Source organism: Triticum urartu, chromosome 2A (assembly GCF_056163025.1).
Source record: "Triticum urartu cultivar PI428250 chromosome 2A, HENAU_Tu73, whole genome shotgun sequence".
Taxonomy (NCBI): domain Eukaryota; kingdom Viridiplantae; phylum Streptophyta; class Magnoliopsida; order Poales; family Poaceae; genus Triticum; species Triticum urartu.
In genome coordinates this window covers 702325743-702351834 of record NC_141874.1, presented here as the reverse complement: position 1 = coordinate 702351834, position 26092 = coordinate 702325743, and the positions used below count along the sequence as shown (strand labels likewise).

The 26092-nt window shown below is 42.3% G+C and overlaps 1 protein-coding gene across 4 annotated transcripts in view; it reads left to right on the top strand.

Annotated features, from left to right (window-relative positions):
- Nucleotides 1-26092, top strand: part of LOC147986930 (G-type lectin S-receptor-like serine/threonine-protein kinase At1g11330) — a 216382-nt gene that overhangs the window by 29403 nt on the left and 160887 nt on the right. Inside the window, exon 2 of one of the 4 annotated variants that reach the window (XM_087545002.1) lies at nucleotides 17797-17816. The exons of the other annotated variants lie outside the window; for them this stretch is intronic. Within the exon in view, the coding sequence (XP_087401128.1) occupies nucleotides 17797-17816 (20 nt within the window). The remainder of the gene's footprint in view (nucleotides 1-17796; nucleotides 17817-26092) is intronic. 4 annotated transcript variants of the gene reach the window in all.

Sequence of the window (26092 nt, the reverse complement as noted above, 5' to 3'; positions counted from 1 at the left end):
CATACGACACAGTGCATGTGGAGCTCGGCTGCCCTCGCTGTGGCTCATGCCTATGCTATATCCACGCGCACGCCGTGTCGCTTCTCGTAGGAGAGAGCTCAACAAGCGGCAAAGAGAGAGAAGAGCTACGGCCTACGGGCATCCCGCTCCCAGCGGTGGGCCCACACAGGTCGCCGGTCGCGAGCTGCATCCACGGCTGCGGGAATTAATTGCAGAAAACCATCACATTAACACTTAGGTTTACAAAAAACATCGGTTTAGAAGTTTTTGTCAGAAACCACTGATTCTTGGCCTCATCTTTTGTAAAAAGCATTGATTGGTCTCTTTAGGTATTTTAACCTTAATTATGACAGGTGGGTCCCGCTTTTGTCGACATGGCGTAACGGCTTGTGTTAGACAACGTTTGGTCTAATATTACAAACTACTCCCTAGAATTTCACATACCATTTTTTCAATAAAAAGGCAATCCCCTCCATGTTTGGTTGGTCCACCCGGACAAAACCACACATAGGCACACAGGTAGCGCATGCAGCAACTAGGGTTCTTGCTGTCGCCGGCCAAGACCACCAGTTGCTGCCGCCTCCACCGCGTGCCGCCGCCAGCATCTCGACCCGTCGCCCAATCTCCTTCTCCAACTCCGCGGTTCACTATCAGGACGGCCGAAGGGAACAAGTGCAACGGCTCGTAGCCGACCGGCTTGTCGATGCCTAGCACCAAGTCCTTGCCCGAGTGCATCATAGCCAGCCTACCGGCGGCCGGCTCGCAGTGCCGAGATGGGCAAGACGACGGCCTGGGCGTCACCTCCCAGTGCCGGAGGTGGGCGACAACCTCGATGATGAGGGAGCCCGAGCTCGGGGATGGCCTGCCATAGGTAGGGTGGGCAGCCGGTAAGGGCCTAATTGCCTTTTCCTATTCTAATTGAAGGGTAACTATGCAAAAATACCAGGGACTATTTGGTAATTTCATGTCACACTTTGTCTAATGCCTTCTGGGACCAACAGTTATGCCACGTCATGTTTCACAGGACCCACCTGTCATAGTCGAGGTTAAATGGCCAAAGAGACCAATCAGTGTGTTTTTTGGCAAAAGATAAGGCCAAGAATCAGTGCTTTCTAGCAAAAATCCGTAAATCAATGTTATCTGCAAACTAGTCGTCAACCCGTGCTACTACACGGGCTAGCAATTTATAAAAAGTTATAGTATTGTACATAGAGAGTTTTTAAGTATATTTTTTCTAAGATCTTGTAGAAATTAGAAATACAAAATATTTATATTAACAATTTACTATTTTAGTATCTATTTTCAGTTTTGCACCACAACCAAAATTGTTGACACCACTATATATATTTAATGGCTCCTATTATACATATAATGGTGTGTTTTGTTTTTACATTATTGTAGATATAAAATCTACTCGTTCCGTCCCATAATATAAGAATGTTTTTGACACTATGGAACAGACGGAGTATATTTTTTCTCTCTATTTGTTACTATTGTTATGGTCACTCCATGGTTCCGCATGCAGCATGCATGTGGTTAAGATATTCTATTAAAACATGGTGCAACAACCGTTCTGCGACATTAGTTTATGCCAATCACCCTTCATCCAGTCGATGGTCCACACATCAATATCTAATTCATCGATGCCCCTACCAACAAAATGCTTATTAGTTCAACATGCCGGTGAGCTCCATGCCTTGAGAATTTTTGCGACTCAGTTCATGCTTATCCTTGTATTTTTAATATTTTCGGAAATTCGGTGAACTTCCTGAGGTTTTATTTAAACTTGTGGAAGCCTTCTTTGTCTTCTCAATAATTCCATATATTTCTAGTTTTCTGATTTAATCTTTCTTTTGCTTGATTGTAACGTTCTTGAATCCATCCTTATATTTTAAATTTCAACATTGTAATTTTAGTGTTTTCTTGAATATTCTAAAAGCCCACACTTCTACAGTCCGAAAATTCTCCTAAATTATTGCATGCCTGCCTGTAAGATATTAAAAGTTAATTACTTTGTACGTGTTTTAAAAGGCCATCCTTCTTACTGCCCAACTAATAAGTCATTGGGAAAAGTGGTGATCCTATTTTTCTGCGAAATCACTAATTAAGGAGTACTCGTTGCAAAGAACACTCCACTTTCCCAGATCGCTACAAGCGGCGCACATGCAACGCGCCACTTGTCGCAACCTAGGAATTTTCCCTTTTTTCGTAGATTCGTTTATCAAAAACATTTTATCTCTTAAATCGTGCGTCCAAATCTTAAACCGTTTTCACCATTGGACTCCTCGCATCGAGATCTTCAAAACTAGATCCTGTGTTGATAGGTTTTGACGAACTTTTTTTTACAAAAAAACCGGACGAAAATAACCGCGCAAAGAAACCGAACCAAGAGCACGGTTTTTTCCCTTTCCGAAAAAGGCATGTCCGTGCCTCTTGCGAAATCACAACCGTGCCTCTCGTGGAAGCAAAACCATAACTCTCGTGAAAGGAAAAAAAATAAAAAACACGTTTTTTCCGTTTCCGAGAGGCACGGCCGTGACTCTCGCGAAAACACAACCGTGACTCTCGCGAAAGCACAACCGTGCCTCTCGCGAAAGAAAAACCCTGACTTTCGCCAAAGAAAAAAAAAGAAAACACATTTTTTTCACACAAAAAAATATTTTTTTCGAAAAAAAAATTGATCGGAAAGCTAAGGAAGACCGGGGGAAAACCAAAACGTCGAAAAAACCCAGAAAAAAACCGTTTAAAAGCCGAAAACGCGTGCAGAAAAATAAAAAATAATAATAAAATCCGGAGGGAGTATCCAGAACGCGACACATGGCGAATGACTGAGAGCGCGCCAAGTGGCGCTGATCGTTGCAAGGCTCCCGAAGGAGCGCTCGTTAACTAGTTGCTCCCTTCTGTAGGCGATGACTGGTAGCTAGTCGGTGTCCTAGCCCATGATATATAGCTTTATATGACCGAGAACTATGTGTATTCTCCTTTTGGCTAGTATTAAATGTATATTTTATTAATTAAGGTTCTTCACGTTATTGTGGTCTTATTCCTTAAATACTAAATTTAAACGACATGGCTAGAAAAAACAGCGGGTTTTCTGATGCAATTGAACAATTTAGAAAATTTGATGTTTCTAATATAGTATTGGATTATTTTTATTAATATATTAACGATGTAGATTTAAAAAACACTATTTTTCCATTTTCCGAAAACTATGTGCATGTCCCAAAAGCATTTGGGAGTATATGTGTGTGGGTGATTTGTAAACAGGATTAGTTTTGTTTATACATGCATATATCCCTTGTTGTTTTGTACATGGCGATTTCTCGGCGTGAAAAAATAATTCAGGTACCTAGATATACACACCACACACTGAAATATTGTACGCAGGTCTGTCGAAAAAATAGTGTACGCAGACTTTTAGCAAAGAGAATGCTAGTCCGTCACGTTTGATCCGTGATGCATATGTTGCAATGTGCTCCATGCATGCATGCGTATATTAGGTAGTACGTTGCTGGAATTTTTTTTTATTAGGTGTGATTTTAGTTTAGACGTTTGCTTCTTCATTAGTCTGGACGCTCTTTTTTCTAGGGAATGGACGTTTCCTTATCTTTTGTCTTCCCTTGTTCTCTTACGTTGGACTCTTTGGCCTATTGAATATGTGTCTAGGGTATATCTAGATGTGGTTTAGTTATTATACACATCTAAGTGAGTGAATCAAGCATAAAGAAAAAAAAAGAAAAAAAAACTATTCATACGAATCTTAATGTAAGATCAATGACATATGACTTAAATGTGTAATAATTATAGGACATCTAGATGTGTTTTAGCAAAACTGTTCTTTTAAACCATACGGATTACTAAACATGAAGCGGTAGAGTTTTCCTATCTCATTTACTCCTAGACGCATAATTTAGATCCAATGGTTAGTTTGATGTAGTTTTCACGATTAACGTGGAGGCTCGTATGATGCTTCTAATTAGTAAGTGACTACATACGAAGCAAAATAAATGAATCTACACTTTAAAAATATGCCTATATACATCCGTATGTAGTAGTTCATTTGAATTCTTTAAAAAGATAAATATTTAAGAACAAATGGAGTAAGATATAAGATATAAGATGGTGGGGCCGGTCGTGCCGTAGCCACCCGATACCAGTCATCTTGACCGATGGATCTACAAACAAAAAACGGTTCCACCCCATCCCCCCCCCCCCCCCCCCCCCCCCTTGTCGCCGCGTTCAACCTCCACCTGCGCCCCGCCCACGCTCGTCCTCGTCCTTGTGCTCGCGGGCAACGCGCCTTTCTCCTGATGCCTGTTGGCTGCAGTTTGTAGCAGTGGTTGTAGCAAAAAAAAAAAACGATTGTAGCTTTGCGCATGTATGGCTGTAGCTTGTGCGAGACAACGTGGTAGCACTCTCCGACGAAAAAGCTTCGATGGTTGCAGCTCCCATAAGCACAGTTGTAGCAGCACCGATTCCAGTTGCCGGTAACCTCCATGAATGGTGGTATCAAAACGATGTCGCCGGTAGTAGCTTCCCGGAAAACAATTGCAGCTTTTTTCTCTGGTCGCCGGTGCTCGCAGCACCATAGATTGCAGCTCCATGTACCACCATTATAGCTTTTCTAGAATATTGTTGTAGCTTTTTCTCTGGTCGGCCGGTCGTAGCTCGCCGTCATGCCCAAACCAGCATCGAGCATTTGCTGGTTCCAGCAAACTTCTCGCCAATTACAGCTAAACATGTCGTCGGTTCCAGCACTTGGAGGTTTGCTCACAGCCATGGATGTAGCAATTTTGATCGCGAGTTCCAGCAAATCCAGGTGCCGGTTCCAGCAAAAACAACATGCCACCGTCTCTGCTCCGTGGGTTGTAGCTAAAAAAACGGCGGGTTCCATCATCCTGTGTAGTCGGTTGTAGCAAAAACGTTTGCCTGTTGTAGCTCCCATCGGTGAGCAGCTTGTAACATCCCCCATGGCTCGGTCAGATGCATCGTCGCTCTGTAGCCAATTCTGGCAGCTCCTGCTCGGTATCACCACTGGCAAGGGATTGAGAAGGAGAGAGATGGGTCAGAGGAGGATGGACATGCAGAGCACTGACGGAGGGAGAGGGGATCAGAGAAAACAGAGAATAGGGCAGCGCGGGGGAACGAGCGGCTGACGGCTCTCGTGAAAGGATAAAGTTGAGAGGAGGAGAGGACAGTGCGGCTACAGCTCAGCGTGCGGGATACGTGAGACGTTCAATTTGTTAAGAATAGAATAGTTGCTTATTGATTAAGGTAATTAGGATTAAGTTAATTGTTAGATAGGTTGCTTGGTTCTCAAGCAACCATGTACTTCCTTGGCTCTCAAGGCAACTATGTAATTTCTTGGCTCTCAAGTAACCATGTGTTTACTTGACCGCCAAGCATCATGTGTACTTCCGCCTGAGTATAAATACCCCACTTCTATCATCAATAAAGACTGATGAATCATCTTTTATTCAAACTCTCTCGTTCTTTACTTTTCACTTAAAACACGTTATCATGCACTTTGCTCTCCGCTCAAGCGAATTAGTCATAGAGAAAAGGGGATCAGCCTAACAAACGACGAACGGCACTATCATCGACCATAGCAGATGCAACTCCGGGTCTCCGGCGGTCTTCAACATCGACCACTGCACACAACGCTGGCCTCAAGAAAAGATAAATCGGAGTCCAATAGCGTAGTTCTTTTCCGATTTAATTTCTGCCATAACAAGTCTTTTTGCAGGAAGAATAGAGAAGGAGAAGATGCAAGAGGAATCAACGAAAAATTAGAAACACTCCTCTTACGGCAGAAAACTCCGGTGATTTCTTTGAACGGCGCCAGAAACAGAGGCAATCCATCAACGGCATCGTCAACTAAAGATCAAAGAAGAACACAGCTTGTCAATCTGGCCTCAATTAAAAAAACAGAGATTACTAATCTTTGCCTATTTGATCTAATATTCTTGTGATGAACCAATAATCTAACAATGGATTGATTTTCCCTGTATGGCTGTATGTACGTACTCACGCAAATCACACGTAGAAGCAATCAATCGTTTGAAGCACCGGCAGAAGGGACTTCAGCCCAAGGCAAGGCGACTTCCAGTGCGGAGCGCATGACAGCCCTCGGCACCGTCGCTGCTCCTACCAGCGCAGCACTCCATGGCGTACGGCGCCCAACGGCGTGACACCACTTGGCCTTGACTGGCGAGAAACGGCCGGCGTAGCCCGCTGCATACGCGTTCCCATCGCGGCTCCCGGTGGCGCGTCCTCAGGCGCGCCCAACAACCGGTGCTTGGAGCGATGGATCCATTCGGCTGCACGGCACGGTCCATGCACCAACCGGCCGGAACGCGGCGCCTTCCGGCGCAGTTCCGTCGAGGCCACGGCCCGAGACGAGGTGGCGGTAGAGATCCCAATCCTCCTGTCTGGCCGGCAGGGCAAATCCCTAGCAGCGGTGGTTAAGGGCAGAACTCCCGAGTTGGAACCGCACAGGATAGACAGATCGATGATTGGGGAAATCTTTATCTCATTGGCATTGTTCCAATTAGCCTTGTATTTCTGTATATCCAATACATGTCATTGCAGTTTCAGCGTACAGGACGTGGGTTACTAGGATTCACTAGACCTACGGTTTAGTTCTCCAACAATTTGAAACTATGTTCTGTACATAAATATTCCATCAGGCTTACTTTTCTTCTGCAATTTAGTACGTGTACGTACTTTAAGTTGTAGATTTGACGATCAACTATTTTGCAAGTTTGGATAGGAGACTCGCTTTCCCTATTGCATTTACAGATTGTAAATGATAATTCTATCTTAAAAAATCAACATGTTCAATACGTCTGCCTCAAGCATTCTACTATGTAGCATGTAATTTTAGTACAACAACTATATTATACAACTAAAGTTAAACTTGGAATGACAAGGTATTGATGACATCTACTGCATAATTTGCAGATTATCCATCATTACTGTGAGGTCTACGTCTTGTCGTTTGATAAGATGACTACCTTCAAAGTGCTCTTCCAAATATTAATATTAGATGTGACTACCTCAAGATATCATAAGGTAATACTGGCATCTACTGTGAATTTTGCAGACTATCCATTATTACTGCAAGGTCTACATCATGCCATTTTGGCAGATGATTACCTTCAAAGTGATTTTCTTAAATATAGCATAACATAAGGTAATAGAGATATGAACATCTACTGACAAAAGTCAGACTATGTTTTCTATTACTGCAAGATCTACACCGCATTCGGTGATTATCTTCAAAGTGTTATCTATATAATTTGTGGTATACATATAAGACCCCGATAGCATCAGCTATATTTATAAAATTTGCTCCTCAAAAGCAGTTGTTGTTGTTCACTAAAATGATTTACTCTCATAGTAAATATTGTTCTTGCACACTCGCTATACGCCGAAATGGTATTGTGTGCTAATATCAACTATTTAAGCCTCATTTTGCTTGAATATGTCATAGGAAACTATATAAATATTTGCATATAATCGTGATTGACTTCTATTACATTGGTAAAATACATGGCAGTGAAGCCTATGTCACTATCTACAATTATAGTGTTGTCCATCCATCAAGATGGATCCCATAATTATGGCAACGATCGAGTGTCTCAACACTTTTGCAGTGTCCACATCATATTGTGGTTATACTTTCACAGTGACTAACCAATGTCAAACATGCAACGTCTATGTTTTTGGCGGTGACTCTAAAGTTGCAACGCTCATATGCACTTTATGTGTCCCAACTTTCACTTAGTTCTCAAACTAAAGTACATAATGGATGAATTTTTATTCACGCTAAATATCTCCCTTAATATAAACATGATGCCTTGAGCACATCGCGAATGATTACCCATTCATTTTTCAAGACCTCAAGTCTATCGCAGCTCACAATTTTATCACATAATCAACTTCAAGCTGAGATATCGTGATCAAATATTTTCCTATATACAGATCCAGTTGAAAAGTCGTTAATGCACTTTACATCCTCATAAGATGGTACTACCTTTTTTATGATGAAGAAACATGGAATTTCTTAAAATCATCAGATTCAACCAACGGGTGCTATACCATTATTTGAAATTCGTACTAGTACCGAGAATACTATGCAAGTTAGTGGTCACAAAATAGAACTATGAGGAATTAGAAGTAAAGTGGAGGCTAATAGACAATCAAAGATAGAATTATCTCTTAATAGGAATTGGTCGTTATCAAATGATCAAAAGACAACTCTCAAGTTTGTCGAATGTGTGGTTATATAAATATTGTCCCTGTGATTACCAAACCCTCAAACATATGGTCAAACCACACCACATAATTATTGAAAAGGCAAATAAGTTCATTGGGATAATTTGAAAATTTGCAAACGTACAACCAGAAAATATTCTGGTAAATGATTGTTCTCAGATCTTCATCTGAAGGAGAACCAAAAATCTAGTGGATTAGAAGGAAGGTGAATTCCTTTGCATCGATGATATGTTTGCGTAATTAAATTTTCAGTAATGTTGAAGACCTCATGTAATCTCCTAGTTATTCCCAAAATATCTTTAGCCTGTACTTGTGCTACTAAATGTAGTGCGATGTCCGATATCCTATTTTTCGGACATGATATTTGATAAATTTGAATGTATGGTTCAATTCATACTCAATATTGTTGCGTACACAATAATTTTCTACATCTTAATAAATGAATATTTGGCTTAATAACCTTATCCATCCTGGTTTGGGGAAGATTAGAAAATTATTGACAATCCTGTTGGTCACAACTCATCAAGTTACAAATTTTCCCAAATCATCAGATTTTATGTGCACCGCATGTGCCATAGGGGAAATAAGTTTTAAGGCACTCTCACCTTAAAATTCTAAGCAGGACACTTATTTTTCCTTGAACACATTCAAAAGATATGTCTGGATTGCTTAACCATTATCTGGGGTAATTTAGATACTTCATGGTACTCATATGCACATTCATAAAATGTTTTTAAGTGTGTCTCTTATCACACACAACCATGCATGATCTTACCCAATAAATTGCTTAACTTATCAAAGTAGAAGCAAATTCTCCTGAACAAAGGATAAACCCATTCGAATGGACAATGTCGTTGAACTCATTTCACGATAATTTTCTGATTGCATTCAGTACCCTATGTACATACCCATAATGGTTAAACTAAATTTCTTATCAAAGATAGTCAAATGAATTACATGACCATTTTTTAAAGAATTGTAAATTTACCAGCCTCTTGCTGGACACATACGGCCTTACACATCGTAAGTATGATCTAAATCATACGAACTGCATATCATACTACTTTCCCCTTGTAGTAACTACGTGGAAATCAACAAAGTATTTCCCATCTGCGATAATTCGGTTACATACCGATATCACTACTCCAGCGTACATCAATGGGCACTCACAGAAAATTAGGGATCTATGTGAGGAATAACAATTTATCCGTCAATCAAAAGTATTCATAGCCCGTATGCTGATTGCATCAGCAATAAGGATATTTTCTGGCATTAGGGGGAGATAAGTACCACAAAAATGCCGAGAAATAAATTAGAAATGTTATTGACATTCAATCCTTATATTCACGTACTCAAAGAATCTGAACTAAACGTTTAGAGAATCATATATTTGCAACACATTGCAAATCTGCCACATACATTTACTGATAACAAGGTGTTACTAAATTCTATATTCCTGCAGTAAAGTGTCAGAAAGAGTGGAGGTACCTGATAAACCACTCTTGTCCCCAAATGACAGCAAGAGGGGGAGAAAATCTGACAAGACGAGATATAACTTCTCATATGTTTCCGGCGAAACAGAGGAAATCAAATCCTCAACCAGTAAATGTAATTCAACATCAAGTTGAAAGACACCTCACTGGATGCTCATAATCCAAAGCCCGGCATAAATGTGCACAAATTTTTTGGTGTCGGGAAATCGAAACACCTTGACTCCATTTGTTGTAGGAAATCACAAGGAGTTAAAAAGGAATAAATATTTTATCCATAAACTTCAATGATTCCATCAGAATCATATAAACTAAAGACTACATTTGTCGACATATATTTCTTCTCAAATTGCTAAAACCTTTTTGGGCCCAGAACCAAAATCCATGGTAGAGTGCCTCTTGCACTCATATTGGTTCACATAAAAGGAAGCAAGTAATGAAGAATAGCACTCGCTCAACAAATGAGTGGTATTTATTGCAGTAATACCTACTCCTCATAAGTATCTTCCATATGGAATACCAAAAACTTCTCATTCATTCACAGAGTCAACGAGGTGGTGAGAAAGCGAGGCTTGTAGCAAAAGGGTTCACGCAGAGACCCGACATCGATTACGATATAACATACCCTCTTGGTATAAGTGGAATTATGTTTCGATACTAAATATCATTGGCAATAAAATAATAATAATATTATCCATGCAGTTGATGGATGAAGTGGCTACATACTCATATGAGTCAGTTATTTTGGAAGTCTCTATTGAAGTCCCTGAAGGGCTTATACTTCCAAATCCAAAAGCAAATCACAACAAGTTTTGTGTAAAACTTCATAAGTCACTCTATGACTTGAAATAGTTGAAAATTATATGGTACTACCGACTAAATGAGTTCCTTCTTCAAAAGGATTGCTTGAATAATCATGATTGTTTATGTGTTTTAATAAAGAAATCAGAAGTTTTATTCCTTACATCACCTCAGTGTATATCGATGATTTCATCATCAATGTCTCGAAAGGACCTAAAAACACATAAAATCATCTCAAGACGGAAAATTTGGATTTAACCAAATTTAGCTTAAGCTTACAACTTGAGCATTCTCTCAAGAATACTTATATTAGTCTACATATATCCAAAACATACACGAGAAGTTCAATGTGGATATATTGTATCAATAAAAGACATGTAATATGGTCATACTACCCCTGATAGGGTACACATCCATTCATACCTAGGCGTGTTAATGAAGTGATATCAGGACCTGAAGTTCTATATCTCACTAATGTCAAAGCACTCATATAATTGCAAACTATGTCAGGTCTGACACTATATTTGCTATCTATGTTCGGAGTGCAACCCCCAACAAAAGGTATATGGTCGATATAAGAAATATCAGCTTATATCTGAAGCTCACAATAAATCTTGGATATTTCCATCAGGAAATACAAGATATGGCCATGATATGATATAATTATATTGTCTCTTTCTTTGATCCCAACAATGGCATATCAATGACTAAATTTGCTGGAATAGCCTTCGTATGGAAGTCATCTAAATGGGCTTTAATGGCTATTTCTAGTTATCATTCTGGCGTAATTGCTTTATCTAAAATCATTGCAAAATATGTATGGCTTAGCAGAATGATTAACCACACTAAAAATCATGTGGTTGAGATTCATCAGAATTACATAACTTGATTTATCAAGACGCTACCACTTGTGTTACTCAAAAACTACATGTTATATGAAGAGCAATATCATAAAGTACATTGCTCGAAAATTACTTATCCTCACGAATTATAGAAAGTGAGGAAACAATATGCAAACAACATACTTTGAAAATTCTACAAATTATTCATAAGGTCATGATCATATCAATGGAATTTATATTACACATTCTCCAGGTTTGCAAAGTTCAGGGGGAGTAATTTCCCAAACCTATAACCTATCAACAATCCCAAGATTGTATATATTGTACACTTTTTCCCTTCATGAGTTTTCCCTAATGGTTTCTCATAAAGGTTTTTAACGAGACAATATAAACACAAGTGCCCATATATGTCATACACTTTCTCCTTATATTTTTCCCACTGGGGTTTAGAGGAGTTTTCAATGGCATATCATATCGCACTCTTTTCCCTTATGAGTTTTCTATCAAAGTTTCTCATAATGGTTTTTGATGAGGCAATATCTTATCAAAGATCATACGTCATACTTTCTATATTCCCTATCGAGGTTTTTAAAGAAAGTACTCAAGACATATTAATTGTTCTCTAAACTCATCGATGATTTTTCTCCTTCTTCAAAGGTTTTTCTCATATGAGTTATCAAGAGATAATAATCATTATATGTTGCATCATTTTTTCCTTATTATTTTTCCCGCTGGGTTTAAAGGAGTTTTAGCAATATATCTCCACTATTCTCCTCATATTTTTCCCACAGGGTTTTTAGAGGAGACATTCAAGATTATTCAAAGAATTTGTCAAGATGATGGATATACCAAAGAAGAGGCGTTGTACAAGGGGGAGTGTTAAGAATAGAATAGTTGCTTATTGATTAAGGTAATTAGGATTAAGTTAATTGTTAGATAGGTTGCTTGGTTCTCAAGCAACCATGTACTTCCTTGGCTCTCAAGGCAACTATGTAATTCCTTGGCTCTCAAGTAACCATGTGTTTACTTGACCGCCAAGCATCATGTGTATTTCCGCCTGGGTATAAATACCCCATTTCTATCATCAATAAAGACTGATGAATCATCTTTTATTCAAACTCTCTCGTTCTTTACTTTTCACTTAAAACACAATTTACTCTGATCGAACGTCCATTGTGTCCGCAGCCGGAGTTATTTGTAAAAAACCACACGTTGACGCCTACATCTTATATGGGAAATGCTTGTAGCCGTCAGGTCACGCACGAAGCGCGTTCATGGAAGTCGATCAAGAAATGACTCACTAGCCGCTTTGGACGCACCAATGGTTCTTGCTTGCGCCGCTGCATTTTGCTTCCTTGCTTCACTTGCAAAAAGGTCAGATCGGCGAAAGGACAAGGGCAAAATGAAGAAAACTGACATCGAGGCGCAACTATTTCACAAACTAAATAGATGAACAAATTCATCCAGCTAATCATTTTGTGTCGCGCCTAACAGGTCAGCGCTGTACTACACTGAGTAGCGTCTGACTGACAGGCGATACGCCCCTCACAATTATGACACCCTGGGGCCAGATAGGCCCCACCTCTAGTTTGGTCTTCAGCACTGCGCAACCAGAAGTGGGGCCTAGTCTAACCCCACGCCGACCACGAGTGTAGCGCTTGTCAGTTAGGTGCTAGTGAAGCCCTAAAAGAATTAGTTGGGTGAATTTGTTTCGCCTATGATTTACTAGTTTGTAAAATAGTTACGTCTTGAGGCCAGTTTTGTCCATTTTGCCCAGTACAAGGGGTGGTATTGCGGCTGGGATGGTACGCCAGTCAACCACATAGCACGGGTTTGAGAAACAACACCAGCACACAAAGACGTGAGAGCATGAGAAGGTACAATCACAAGGACAGAACACGATTTGAGCTACAATGAATTAGCCAAGAGGAAAAACTTCCGATGCTTGAACTTCAATTTCAAAGGCGTATATCCCTTGCTGGCAGAAAGCGTTATCTGCTTCGTAATTGTTGGATATCGTGATTATTAGGAAATAGTACAACATAAGATCGATTCTATCTTGTCTTGTGCTTCAATTTGATCATGTATTCATATATATGTGTCCATGAGGCTCAATCGATACAACAATCATTGACTCTACTTATTTTTTCTCTATTCTCTCTATATGGTATCAGCCTAACCTCGATCCAAACCGTAGCCGCCGCCGTTTCTGCACCGCGCCGTCCCGGACAATCAGTCCCAATGACCGCCACCAAGGGCAACGCCACCCGTACCTAAGGTTTGTTCGCTGGTTGTGTTGATCGACTGTCTTAGAGAGTCTTTTTCTTAATCCGTTGATTCGAATTTTCTCTCACGCATTGGTCGTTTTGATCGCCGTTTTTTTTCTTTTTTGATATAAGATCGGTTTAAGTCGCCCAACTCTGCCCATCGACCCCCACGCACATACTCCGACAGTGGCCCCACTACTCGGCCTCTTCGCCGAATAGGCGACCTCACGCGACGTGATGGCCCAACGACCATCACTGCACATCCGTCCGCTCGTCGTTCTGTGCCGTTCGTCATTGCCTTCATCCAATCAAGATCCTGCACCAACCACACTTCCATCCCGCTCAACCATATCAGACCGCTAGACCATAGTGCCACCAAGCACGCTATGCGCGACCGGTTGCATTGTGTTGCTTCGCTCCTCGCCCGGACAGACGTGGGTCGCGCGTGCACGCATTGCCTATAGGCATGTACGTCCGGGCGTCGCTTCGATCGCCTAGCTCCTTCATCACCAAGAGGCATCCCCGACCTCACAAGCGATCAGATTGATCACCGCCTGCCCATGCTCCGGCCCATCCTACCGCGTGACCAACCTAGCCAGTGGCTTGCGCGTGACTCTCCACTAATCAAGCAACGGGCTGGCGTTGTGTCAGCTCGACGGGCCGCAGCGCCTCCACCCCATGGTTGAACTGACTCGCGCGCCGCTGTTGTGTCGCCCCTTTGGACAATAGCACCGCAGCACAAGGTCCACGGCGCCGCCCCGAGGGCGTCCCCAGAGTGCACCGACCCGTAGGCTGCTGCTGTGTCACCCCTTTGAGTCGTAGCGCAGCAGCCCATAATCCATGTTGCCGTCCTGACGGGTGCGTTGTTGCTATGTCACCCCTTCAGACTTACTGAGGACTTCAGACTTACTTTTAATACTTCTTTCTTATTATCTTTCATTAATACGAGTAATTGTTAAGAATTAGACCCAGTTTTTCCTTTCTTTTACTCTTTAGTACTTCTCACTTTCTTTAGTTTAAGTTTTCGATGTGCTTCTCAAAAAAGGAAAAAAAATCATGAACTCTTTTTGCATGTTTTTATTTGCTTCCATCTTAAAAAGGGACAAAATTCTCAAAAAAAAAAATCTTTTTTGCACGAGTTTTTTTGTTCCACAAGAAGAACAGATTTGCTTCCGCGAGAAGCACTGTTATGCTTCTCGGAAAAAGGGAAAAAATCATGATTTTTTGTGCTTCCATGAGAAGCACAGATTTGCATCTTTATTGGAGACATAGATATGTGCTTCTCAAAAAGGGAAAAAGGTGGGAAAACGATGCTTACGACTACGGCTTTTTTCTTCCGGTTTTTTCGTAAAAAATTAATTCAAAACCTATTAACATGGAATGTAGTTTCAAAAATCTCGATGCAATAAATCCAATGGTTGAAATGGTTCGGTATTTGGATGTATGGTTCAAGAGATAAAATATTTTTGAAAAATGAATCTAGGCAAAAATTATCATATTGCAACAATCACATTCATTGCGCCACTTGTAGAAGGTGGAAGTGACCTTAGTAAGGAGATCCCATAACTACTTATTTCTTTATAATTTCCGTTATCCTAGGAAGGAAGCCCATCAACACATAAGACGTGGCCCAGTTTATGACGTATGATAAGAATATTGAGGGAGGATGTCTCAAAAAAAGAATATTGAGGAAGGACGCGACTCAAAGCAGCAAATGCGAGACGTTTTCTTGTTTTAGCGAAGAATCGCTATTTCTAGACCGCGGGTTGATTGTACGGAGTATTAGGGGAGTTTTCTGCAAAATTACTTTACAGGCCAAGAATATCACTTTTTTTAACAAGATCTGGCCAGCTGGAAACAGTTGCTTGAAAAGTTGGAGGGCCATTTGGTATGACAAAGCAGAATTCTCAAGTTTCTGATACGCTTGTGGCCAGAGGAACAGAAGCACATAGACTATCCATATTGTCATCTTCTTTCATGCGTCTGCAGCTCATATCGTTATGTGCATGTCACACCCAGGTCAGAAAGTGACTATGTACTAAACAGCACAGATTATCCTTGTCACCAGCAGCTACTGGACTACAAAGGTCTCTTCTCGCCCGGACCAATTGCCGCGTCCTTCACGGGTGGGGCCGGAGAGATAAAACTGATTAACCAAATCTACCAAATTGCCACAAAACAGCTTCCGATGCCTTTCAAGCCTAGACATTTTGTGTAAATATAGTACGTAGACGTTTTCCGCTCTCTGGACATATGAAGTTATGGACCATCTATGTTCATCATTGCTAGAGAAAACTGAAACCGGAACTGCGAGGCTCCGCGGAGACCAATATTTATCGATTGGGTATTTATGACATGAAGGTGTGTTGTTGGCCCACTGCATCACATGGCTCGTGTCCGCTCCTAGTACCATGTTAGCTCATGGGATGCCCTTCTCTAATCAGCTTTGATTTTCTACTTTTACCTTTATGTGTGATAAAACCATATATTGCTCGTTTAAAAAAAACCATATATTAACTTGGCCATATATATTCTCTCATCGGTTGCACGCCTTCCAACCGATGCAGAGGTTGACTTAAAGAAAATGATGTAAAGGTTGGATGTAATTGGTATCTTCGCGATATTAATATATCCCTCTTTAAAAAAACGCCTTCCAACCATAGCTGGACACAACCGGGAAGCTGGACCAAACATCTGGAATCTTAGTCTTTACATCACACACATTAAAAACTCTTATTAGAAATTCCACCATGCACGCACGCACGTCCACGTGCACACCATCTGGTACCAAACCTCTTAGTGCGACTTCTTTTCTATCTCTATTCAAAATTGCAGATAGTGCATAACCTAGTAGGTTTAAAAGCAGGGTTTTTTATGCAAAATTTCTGACAGTTTGAAGTTCAGCTTAATTGAGCAAGTCTGCATAATCACAAGAAATTTGCCTCCCCCTTCCTCCTTTTCTTCCACACTGTTATTTTCACTACCCAGACAAGTGTTCTCTTTGAGTTTGTATCCACTTGATACACCTTTCTGATCCAATAAATAAAATCCATCCTATGTCGAAAAAAGACATTATGCATTAAGAAGACCATGTGGGGATTTGAACATCTATCCCAAACACCTCGCTCGACAGGTCAGATGATTGATTTCCGTGATGTTTTGGAGGTGTGTGGTCTCGGTGATCTTGGCTTTTCTGGGGTGCCGTACACATACGACAACCGTCGTTTTGGATGGGCAAATGTGAAAGTCCGTCTAGACCATGCGGTGGCGAACAACCGGTGGCGGGACATTTTTTCCGAGGCTAGTGTGGTGCATCTGGTGGCACCAAGTTCGGACCACTCCGCCATCCTTCTCAAGTGTTAGGTGGAGCCTCAACGACAGGAGCCGTCCAAAAGTGCAGGCACTACGAGGTTATGTGGGAGCATGATCCTGCACTTCCAGAGATCATACAGAATGACTGGATAGCGGCAGGTCGCATGGGTGACTTGGGTAATGTTGCTACTGTTGGGGAACGTAGCGATGTGACCTGTGAGTGTTAATCACATGGCGATGTGAACTAGATTATTGACTCTAGTGCAAGTGGGAGACTGTTGGAAATATGCCCTAGAGGCAATAATAAATTGGTTATTATTATATTTCCTTGTTCATGATAATCGTTAATTATCCATGTTATAATTGTATTGATAGGAAACTCAGATACATGTGTGGATACATAGACAACACCATGTCCCTAGTAAGCCTCTAGTTGACTAGCTCGTTGATCAATAGATGGTTACGGTTTCCTAACCATGGACATTGGATGTCGTTGATAACGGGATCACATCATTAGGAGAATGATGTGATGGACAAGACCCAATCCTAAGCCTAGCACAAAGATCATGTAGTTCGTATGCTAAAGCTTTTCTAATGTCAAGTATCATTTCCTTAGACCATGAGATTGTGCAACTCCCGGATACCGTAGGAATGCTTTGGGTGTATCAAACGTCACAACGTAACTGGGTGACTATAAAGGTGCACTACAGGTATCTCCGAAAGTGTCTGTTGGGTTGGCACGAATCGAGACTGGGATTTGTCACTCCGTGTAAGCGGAGAGGTATCTCTGGGCCCACTCGGTAGGACATCATCATATGCGCAATGTGACCAAGGAGTTGATCACGGGATGATGTGTTACGGAACGAGTAAAGAGACTTGCTGGTAACGAGATTGAACAAGGTATAGGGATACCGACGATCGAATCTCGGGCAAGTACAATACCGCTAGACAAAGGGAATTGTATACGGGATTGATTAAGTCCTTGACATCGTGGTTCATCCGATGAGATCATCGTGGAACATGTGGGAGCCATCATGGGTATCCAGATGCCGCTGTTGGTTATTGACCGGAGAACGTCTCGGTCATGTCTGCATGCTTCCCGAACCCGTAGGGTCTACACACTTAAGGTTCGATGACGCTAGGGTTATAAAGGAAGTTTGTATGTGGTTACCGAATGTTGTTCGGAGTCCCGGATGAGATCCCGACGTCACGAGGAGTTCCGGAATGGTCCGGAGGTAAAGATTTATATATAGGAAGTCCTGTTTCGGCCATCGGGACAAGTTTCGGGGTCATCGGTATTGTACCGGGACCACCGGAAGGGTCCCGGGGGCCCACCGGGTGGGGCCACCTACCCCGGGGGCCACATGGGCTGTAGGGGGTGCGCCTTGGCCTACATGGGCCAAGGGAACCAGCCCCAAGAGGCCCATGCGCCTGGGGAAACCCTAAAGGAAGAGTCCCAGCAGGGGAAGGCACCTCCTAGGTGCCTTGGGGGGGGGAGGACTCCTCCCCTGGCCGCCGCCCCCTTGGAGATTGGATCTCCTAGGGGCTGGCGCACCCCCCCTTGGGATCCCTATATATAGTGGGGTAGGAGGGCCTCTCAAACACACCTTTTGCCTTTGGTGCAGCCCCTCCCTCTCTCCCAAGTTCTTCTCCTCTTCTGCGGTGCTTGGCGAAGCCCTGCAGGATTGCCACGCTCCTCCATCACCACCACGCCGTTGTGCTGCTGCTGGATGGAGTCTTCCTCAACCTCTCCCTCTCTCCTTGCTGGATCAAGGCATGGGAGACGTCACCGGGCTGTACGTGTGTTGAACGCGGAGGTGCCGTGCGTTCGGCACTTGATCATCGGTGATTTGAATCACGACGAGTACGACTCCATCAACCCCGTTCACTTGAACGCTTCCGCTTAGCGATCTACAAGGGTATGTAGATGCACTCTCCTTCCCCTCGTTGCTGGTTTCTCCATAGATAGATCTTGGTGACACGTAGGAAAATTTTGAATTTATGCTACGTTCCCCAACAGTGGCATCATGAGCTAGGTCTATGCGTAGTTTCTATGCACGAGTAGAACACAAAGTAGTTGTGGGCGTTGATTTTGTTCAATATGCTTGCCGTTACTAGTCTTATCTTGATTCGGCGGCATCGTGGGATGAAGCGGCCCGGACCGACCTTACACGTACTCTTACGTGAGACTGGTTCCACCGACTGACATGCACTAGATGCATAAGGTGGCTAGCGGGTGTCTATCTCTTCTACTTTAGTCGGATCGGATTCGATGAAAAGGGTCCTTATGAAGGGTAAATAGCAATTGGCATATCACGTTGTGGTTTTGCGTAGGTAAGAAACGTTCTTGCTAGAAACCCATAGCAGCCACGTAAAACATGCAAACAACAATTAGAGGACGTCTAACTTGTTTTTGCAGGGTATGCTATGTGATGTGATATGGACAAAAGGATGTGATGAATGATATATGTGATGTATGAGATTCATCATGTTCTTGTCAAGGGAATCACGACTTGCATGTCAATGACGAGACAACTTCAAGAAGACATGATGATGGAGATCATGGTGTCATACCGGTGACAAGATGATCATGGAGCCCCAAGATGGAGATCAAAGGAGCTATATGATATTGGCCATATCGTGTCACTATTATTTGATTGCATATGATGTTTATCATATTTATACATCTTATTTGCTTAGAACGACGGTAGTAAATAAGATGATCCCTTACAACAATTTCAAGAAGTGTTCTCCCCTAACTGTGCACCGTTGCTACAGTTCGTCGTTTCTAAGCACCACGTGTTAATCAGGTGTGATGGATCCTTACGTTCACATACAACGGGTGTAAGACAGTTTTACACATGCAAAAACACTTAGGGTTAACTTGACCAGCCTAGCATGTACAGACATGGCCTCGGAACACAGAAGACCGAAAGGTCGAGCATGAGTCGTATAGAAGATACGATCAACATGAAGATGTTCACCGACGTTGACTAGTCCGTCTCATGCACAGATCGGACACGGCCTAGTTGACTCGGATCATGTAATCACTTAGATGACTAGAGGGATGTCTATCTGAGTGGGAGTTCATAAGATGAACTTAATTATCCTGAACATAGTCAAAAAGGATTTCGCAAATTATGTCGTAGCTCGCGCTATAGTTCTACTGTTTAGTTATGTTCCTAGAGAAAAATTAGTTGAAAGTTGATAGTAGCAATTATGCGGACTAGGTCCGTAAACTGAGGATTGTCCTCATTGCTTCATAGAAGGCTTATGTCCTTAATGCACCGCTCAGTGTGCTGAACCTCAAACGTTGTCTGTGGATGTTGCGAACATCTGACATACACATTTTGATAACTACGTGATAGTTCAGTTAAACGGTTTAGAGTTGAGGCACCAAAGACGTTTTTGAAACGTCGCGAAACATATGAGATGTTTTGAGGGCTGAAATTGGGATTTCAAGCTCGTGCCCACGTCAAGAGGTATAAGACCTCCGACGATTTTCTTAGCCTACAAACTAAGGGAGAAAAGCTCAATTGTTGAGCTTGTGCTCAGATTGTCTGAGTACAACAATCATTTGAATCGAGTGGGAGTTAATCTTCCAGATAAGATAGTGATGTTTCTCCGAAGTCATTACCACCAAGCTGCTAGAGCTTCGTGATGAACTATAATATATCAGGGACATATATGATGATCCTTGAGATATTCGCGATGTTTGACACCACAAAAGTAGAAATCAAGAAGGAGCATCAATCGTTGATGGTTGGTGAAACCACTAGTTTCAAGAAGGGCAAGGGAACAAAGGGATACTTCATGAAACGGCAATTCAGCTGCTGCTCTAGTGAAGAAACCCAAGGTTGAACCCAAACCCGAGACTGAGTGCTTCTGTAATAAAGGGAACAGCCACTGGAGCAGAATTACCCTAGATACTTGGTAGATTAGAAGGCTGGCAAGGTCGATAGAAGTATATTGGATATACATTATGTTAATGTGTACTTTACTAGTACTCCTAGTAGCACCAGGGTATTAGATACCGGTTCGGTTGCTAAGTGTTAGTAACTCGAAATAAAAGCTACGGAATAAACGGAGACTAGCTAAAGGTGAGCTGACGATATGTGTTGGAAGTGTTCTCAATGTTGATATGATCAAGCATCGCACGCTCCCTCTACCATCGAGATTGGTGTTTGCGTTGAGCATAGACATGATTGGATTATGTCTATCGCAATACGGTTATTCATTTAAGGAGAATAATGGTTACTCTATTTATTTGAATAAAACCTTCAATGGTCTTACACCTAAAATGAGTGGTTTATTGAATCTCGATCGTAGTGATACACATGTTCATGCCAAAAGATAGTAATGATAGTACCACCTACTTGTGGCACTGCCACGTAAGTCATATCGGTATAAAACGCATGAAGAAGCTCCATGTTGATGGATCTTTGGGCTCACTCGTTTTTGAAAAGTTTGAGACATGCGAACCATGTCTGTTGGTATATATATATGCATGAAGAAACTCCATGCAAATGGACCGTTTTGTACTCACTTGATTCTGAATCACTTGAGACATGCAAATCATACCACATGGGCAAGATGATTGAAAGCCTCGTTTTTCAGTAAAATGGAACTAGAAAGCAACTTGTTGGAAGTAATACATTTTGATGTGTGCAGTCCAATGAGTGCTGAGGCATGTAGTGGATATCCTTATGCTTTTACTTCACAGATAATTTGAGTAGATGTTGAGTATATTTACTTGATGAATCACGAGTCTGAATTATTGAAAGGTTCAAGTAATTTCAGGGTGAAGTTGAAAGATCATCGTGACAAGAGGATAAAATATCTATGATATGATCATAGAGATGAATATCTGAATTACGAGTTTGGCACAGAATTAAGACATTGTGGAAATTGTTTCACAACTAATACAGCCTGGAACACCATAGTGTGATGGTGTGTCCGAACATCATAACTGCACCCTATTAGATATGATGCATACCATGATGTCTCTTATCAAATTACCACGATAGTTTATGGGTTAGGCATTAGAGACAACCACATTCACTTTAAAGGGGCACCACGTAATTCCGATGAGATGACACCGTATGAACTATGGTTTAGAGAAACCTAAGCTGTCATTTCTTAGAAGTTTGGGGCTGCGACGCTTATGTGAAAAAGTTTCAGGCTGATAAGCTCGAACCCAAAGCGGATAAATGCATCTTCATAGGACACCCAAAACAGTTGGGTATACCTCCTGTCTCAGATCCGAAAGCAATAAGGGATTGTTTCAAGAATCGGGTCCTTTCTCGAGGAAAAGTTTCTCTCGAAAGAATTGAGTGGGAGGATGGTGGAGACTTGATGAGGTTATTAAACTGTTACTTCAACTAGTGTATAGCAGGGCACAAAGAGTTGTTCCTGTGGCACCTACACCAATTGAAGTGGAACCTTATGATATTGATCATGAGACTTCGGATCAAGTCACTCCCAAACCTCGTAGGATGACAAGGATGCGTACTACTTCAGAGTGGTACGTAATCCTGTCTTGGAAGTCATGTTGCTAGACAACAATGAACCTACGAGCTATGGAGAAGCGATGGTGGGCCCGGATTCTGATAAATGGCTCGAGGCCATAAAATCTGAGATAGGATCCATGTATGAAAACAAAGTGTAGACTTTGGCAGAACGATTCGATGGTCGTAAGGCTGTTGAGTACAGATGGATTTTAAAAGGAAGACGGACAATGATGGTAAATGTCACCATTAAGAAAGCTCAACTTGTCGTTAAGATGTTTTCCGACAAGTTCAAGGAGTTGACTACGATTAGACTTTATCACTCGTAGCGATGCTAAGAGTCTGTTGGAATTATATTAGAGATTACTGCATTATTTATGAAATCTTGCAGATAGGATGTCAAAACATTGTTTTCCTCGATGATTTTCTTGAGGAAAGGTTGTATGTGATATAACCGGAAGGTTTTATCAATCCTGAAAGATGCTAATAAGCATGCAAAACTCCAGCAATCCTTCTGAGGACTGGAGTAAGCATCTCGGAGTTGGAATGTATGCTTTGATGAGATGATCAAAGATTTTGGGTTTATACAAAGTTTATGAGAAACTTGTATTTCCAAAGAAGTGAGTGGGAGCACTATAGAATTTCTGATGAGTATATGTTGTTGACATATTATGGATCAGAAATGATGTAGAATTTCTGGAAAGCATATAGGGTTATTTGGAAAGTGTTTTTCAATGGAAAGCCTGGATTAAGCTACTTGAACATTGAGCATCAAGATCTATAAGGATAGATCAAAACGCTTAATGGTACTTTCAAATGAGCACATACCTTGACATGATCTTGAAGGTGTTCAAGATGGATCAGTCAAAGAAGGAGTTCTTGCCTGAGTTGTAGGGTATGAAGTTAAGACTTAAAGCTCGACCACGGCAGAATAGAGAGATAGGACGAAGGTCGTCCCCTATGCTTAAGACGTAGGCTCTACAATATGCTATGCTGTGTACCGCACCTGAAGTGTGCCTTGCCATGAGTCAGTCAAGGGGTACAAGAGTGATCCATGAATGGATCACAAGACAGCGGTCAAAGTTATCCTTAGTAACTAGTGGACTAAGGAATTTTCTCGATTATGGAGGTGGTAAAAGAGTTCGACGTAAAGAGTTACGTCGATGCAAGCTTAACACCTATCCGGATAGCTCTGAGTAGAGATACCGGATACATATAATGGAGCAACAATTTAGAATAGCTCCAAGTAGAACAGTTATTTGGATTAGCTCCAAATAGAACGTGGTAGCTACATCTAGGAGATGACATAGATATTTGTAAAGCACACACGGATCTGAAAGGTTCAGACCCGTTGACTAAAACCTCTCTCACAAGCAACATGATCAAACCTAGAACTCATTGAGTGTTAATCACATAGTGATGTGAACTAGACTACTGACTCTAGTAAACTCTTGAGTGTTAGTCACATGGCGATGTGACCTGTGAGTGTTAATCACATGGCGATGTGAACTAGATTATTGACTCTAGTGCAAGTGGGAGACTGTTGGAAATATGCCCTAGAGGCAATAATAAATTGGTTATTATTATATTTCCTTATTCACGATAATTGTTTATTATCCATGCTATAATTGTATTGATAGGAAACTCAGATACATGTGTGGATACATAGACAACACCATGTCCCTAGTAAGCCTCTAGTTGACTAGCTCGTTGATCAATAGATGGTTACGGTTTCCTAACCATGGACATTGGATGTCGTTGATAACGGGATCACATCATTAGGAGAATGATGTGATGGACAAGACCCAATCCTAAGCCTAGCACAAAGATCGTGTAGTTCGTATGCTAAAGCTTTTCTAATGTCAAGTATCATTTCCTTAGACCATGAGATTGTGCAACTCCCGGATACCGTAGGAATGCTTTGGGTGTATCAAACGTCACAACGTAACTGGGTGACTATAAAGGTGCACTACAGGTATCTCCGAAAGTGTCTGTTGGGTTGGCACGAATCGAGACTGGGATTTGTCACTCCGTGTAAGCGGAGAGGTATCTCTGGGCCCACTCGGTAGGACATCATCATATGCGCAATGTGACCAAGGAGTTGATCACGGGATGATGTGTTATGGAACGAGTAAAGAGACTTGCCGGTAACGAGATTGAACAAGGTATAGGGATACCGACGATCGAATCTCGGGCAAGTACAATACCGCTAGACAAAGGGAATTGTATACGGGATTGATTAAGTCCTTGACATCGTGGTTCATCCGATGAGATCATCGTGGAACATGTGGGAGCCATCATGGGTATCCAGATCCCGCTGTTGGTTATTGACCGGAGAATGTCTCGGTCATGTCTGCTTGTCTCCCGAACCCGTAGGGTCTACACACTTAAGGTTCGATGACGCTAGGGTTATAAAGGAAGCTTGTATGTGGTTACCGAATGTTGTTCGGAGTCCCGGATGAGATCCCGGACGTCACGAGGAGTTCCGGAATGGTCCGGAGGTAAAGATTTATATATAGGAAGTCCTGTTTCGGCCATCGGGACAAGTTTCGGGGTCATCGGTATTGTACCGGGACCACCGGAAGGGTCCCGGGGGCCCACCGGGTGGGGCCACCTACCCCGGGGGCCACATGGGCTGTAGGGGGTGCGCCTTGGCCTACATGGGCCAAGGGCACCAGCCCCAAGAGGCCCATGCACCTGGGGAAACCCTAAAGGAAGAGTCCCAGCAGGGGAAGGCACCTCCTAGGTGCCTTGGGGGGGAGGACTCCTCCCCTGGCCGCCGCCCCCTTGGAGATTGGATCTCCTAGGGGCTGGCGCACCCCCCCCCCTTGGGATCCCTATATATAGTGGGGTAGGAGGGCCTCTCAAACACACCTTTTGCCTTTGGTGCAGCCCCTCCCTCTCTCCCAAGTTCTTCTCCTCTTCTACGGTGCTTGGCGAAGCCCTGCAGGATTGCCACGCTCCTCCATCACCACCACGCCGTTGTGCTGCTGCTGGATGGAGTCTTCCTCAACCTCTCCCTCTCTCCTTGCTGGATCAAGGCATGGGAGACGTCACCAGGCTGTACGTGTGTTGAACGCGGAGGTGTCGTGCGTTCGGCACTTGGTCATCGGTGATTTGAATCACGACGAGTACGACTCCATCAACCCCGTTCACTTGAACGCTTCCGCTTAGCGATCTACAAGGGTATGTAGATGCACTCTCCTTCCCCTCGTTGCTGGTTTCTCCATAGATAGATCTTGGTGACACGTAGGAAAATTTTGAATTTATGCTATGTTCCCCAACACTCACAACTAACTCATTAGTTGCAATGCTTGCAAGGCTTATGTGATGTGCATTACCGAGAGGGCCCAGAGATACCTCTCCGACAATCGGAGTGACAAATCCTAATCTCGAAATACGCCAACCCAACGTGTACCTTTGGAGACACCTGTAGAGCTCCTTTATAATCACCCAGTTACGTTGTGACGTTTGGTAGCACACAAAGTGTTCCTCCGGCAAACGGGAGTTGCATAATCTCATAGTCATAGGAACATGTATAAGTCATGAAGAAAGCAATAGAAACATACTAGACGATCGGGTGCTAAGCTAAT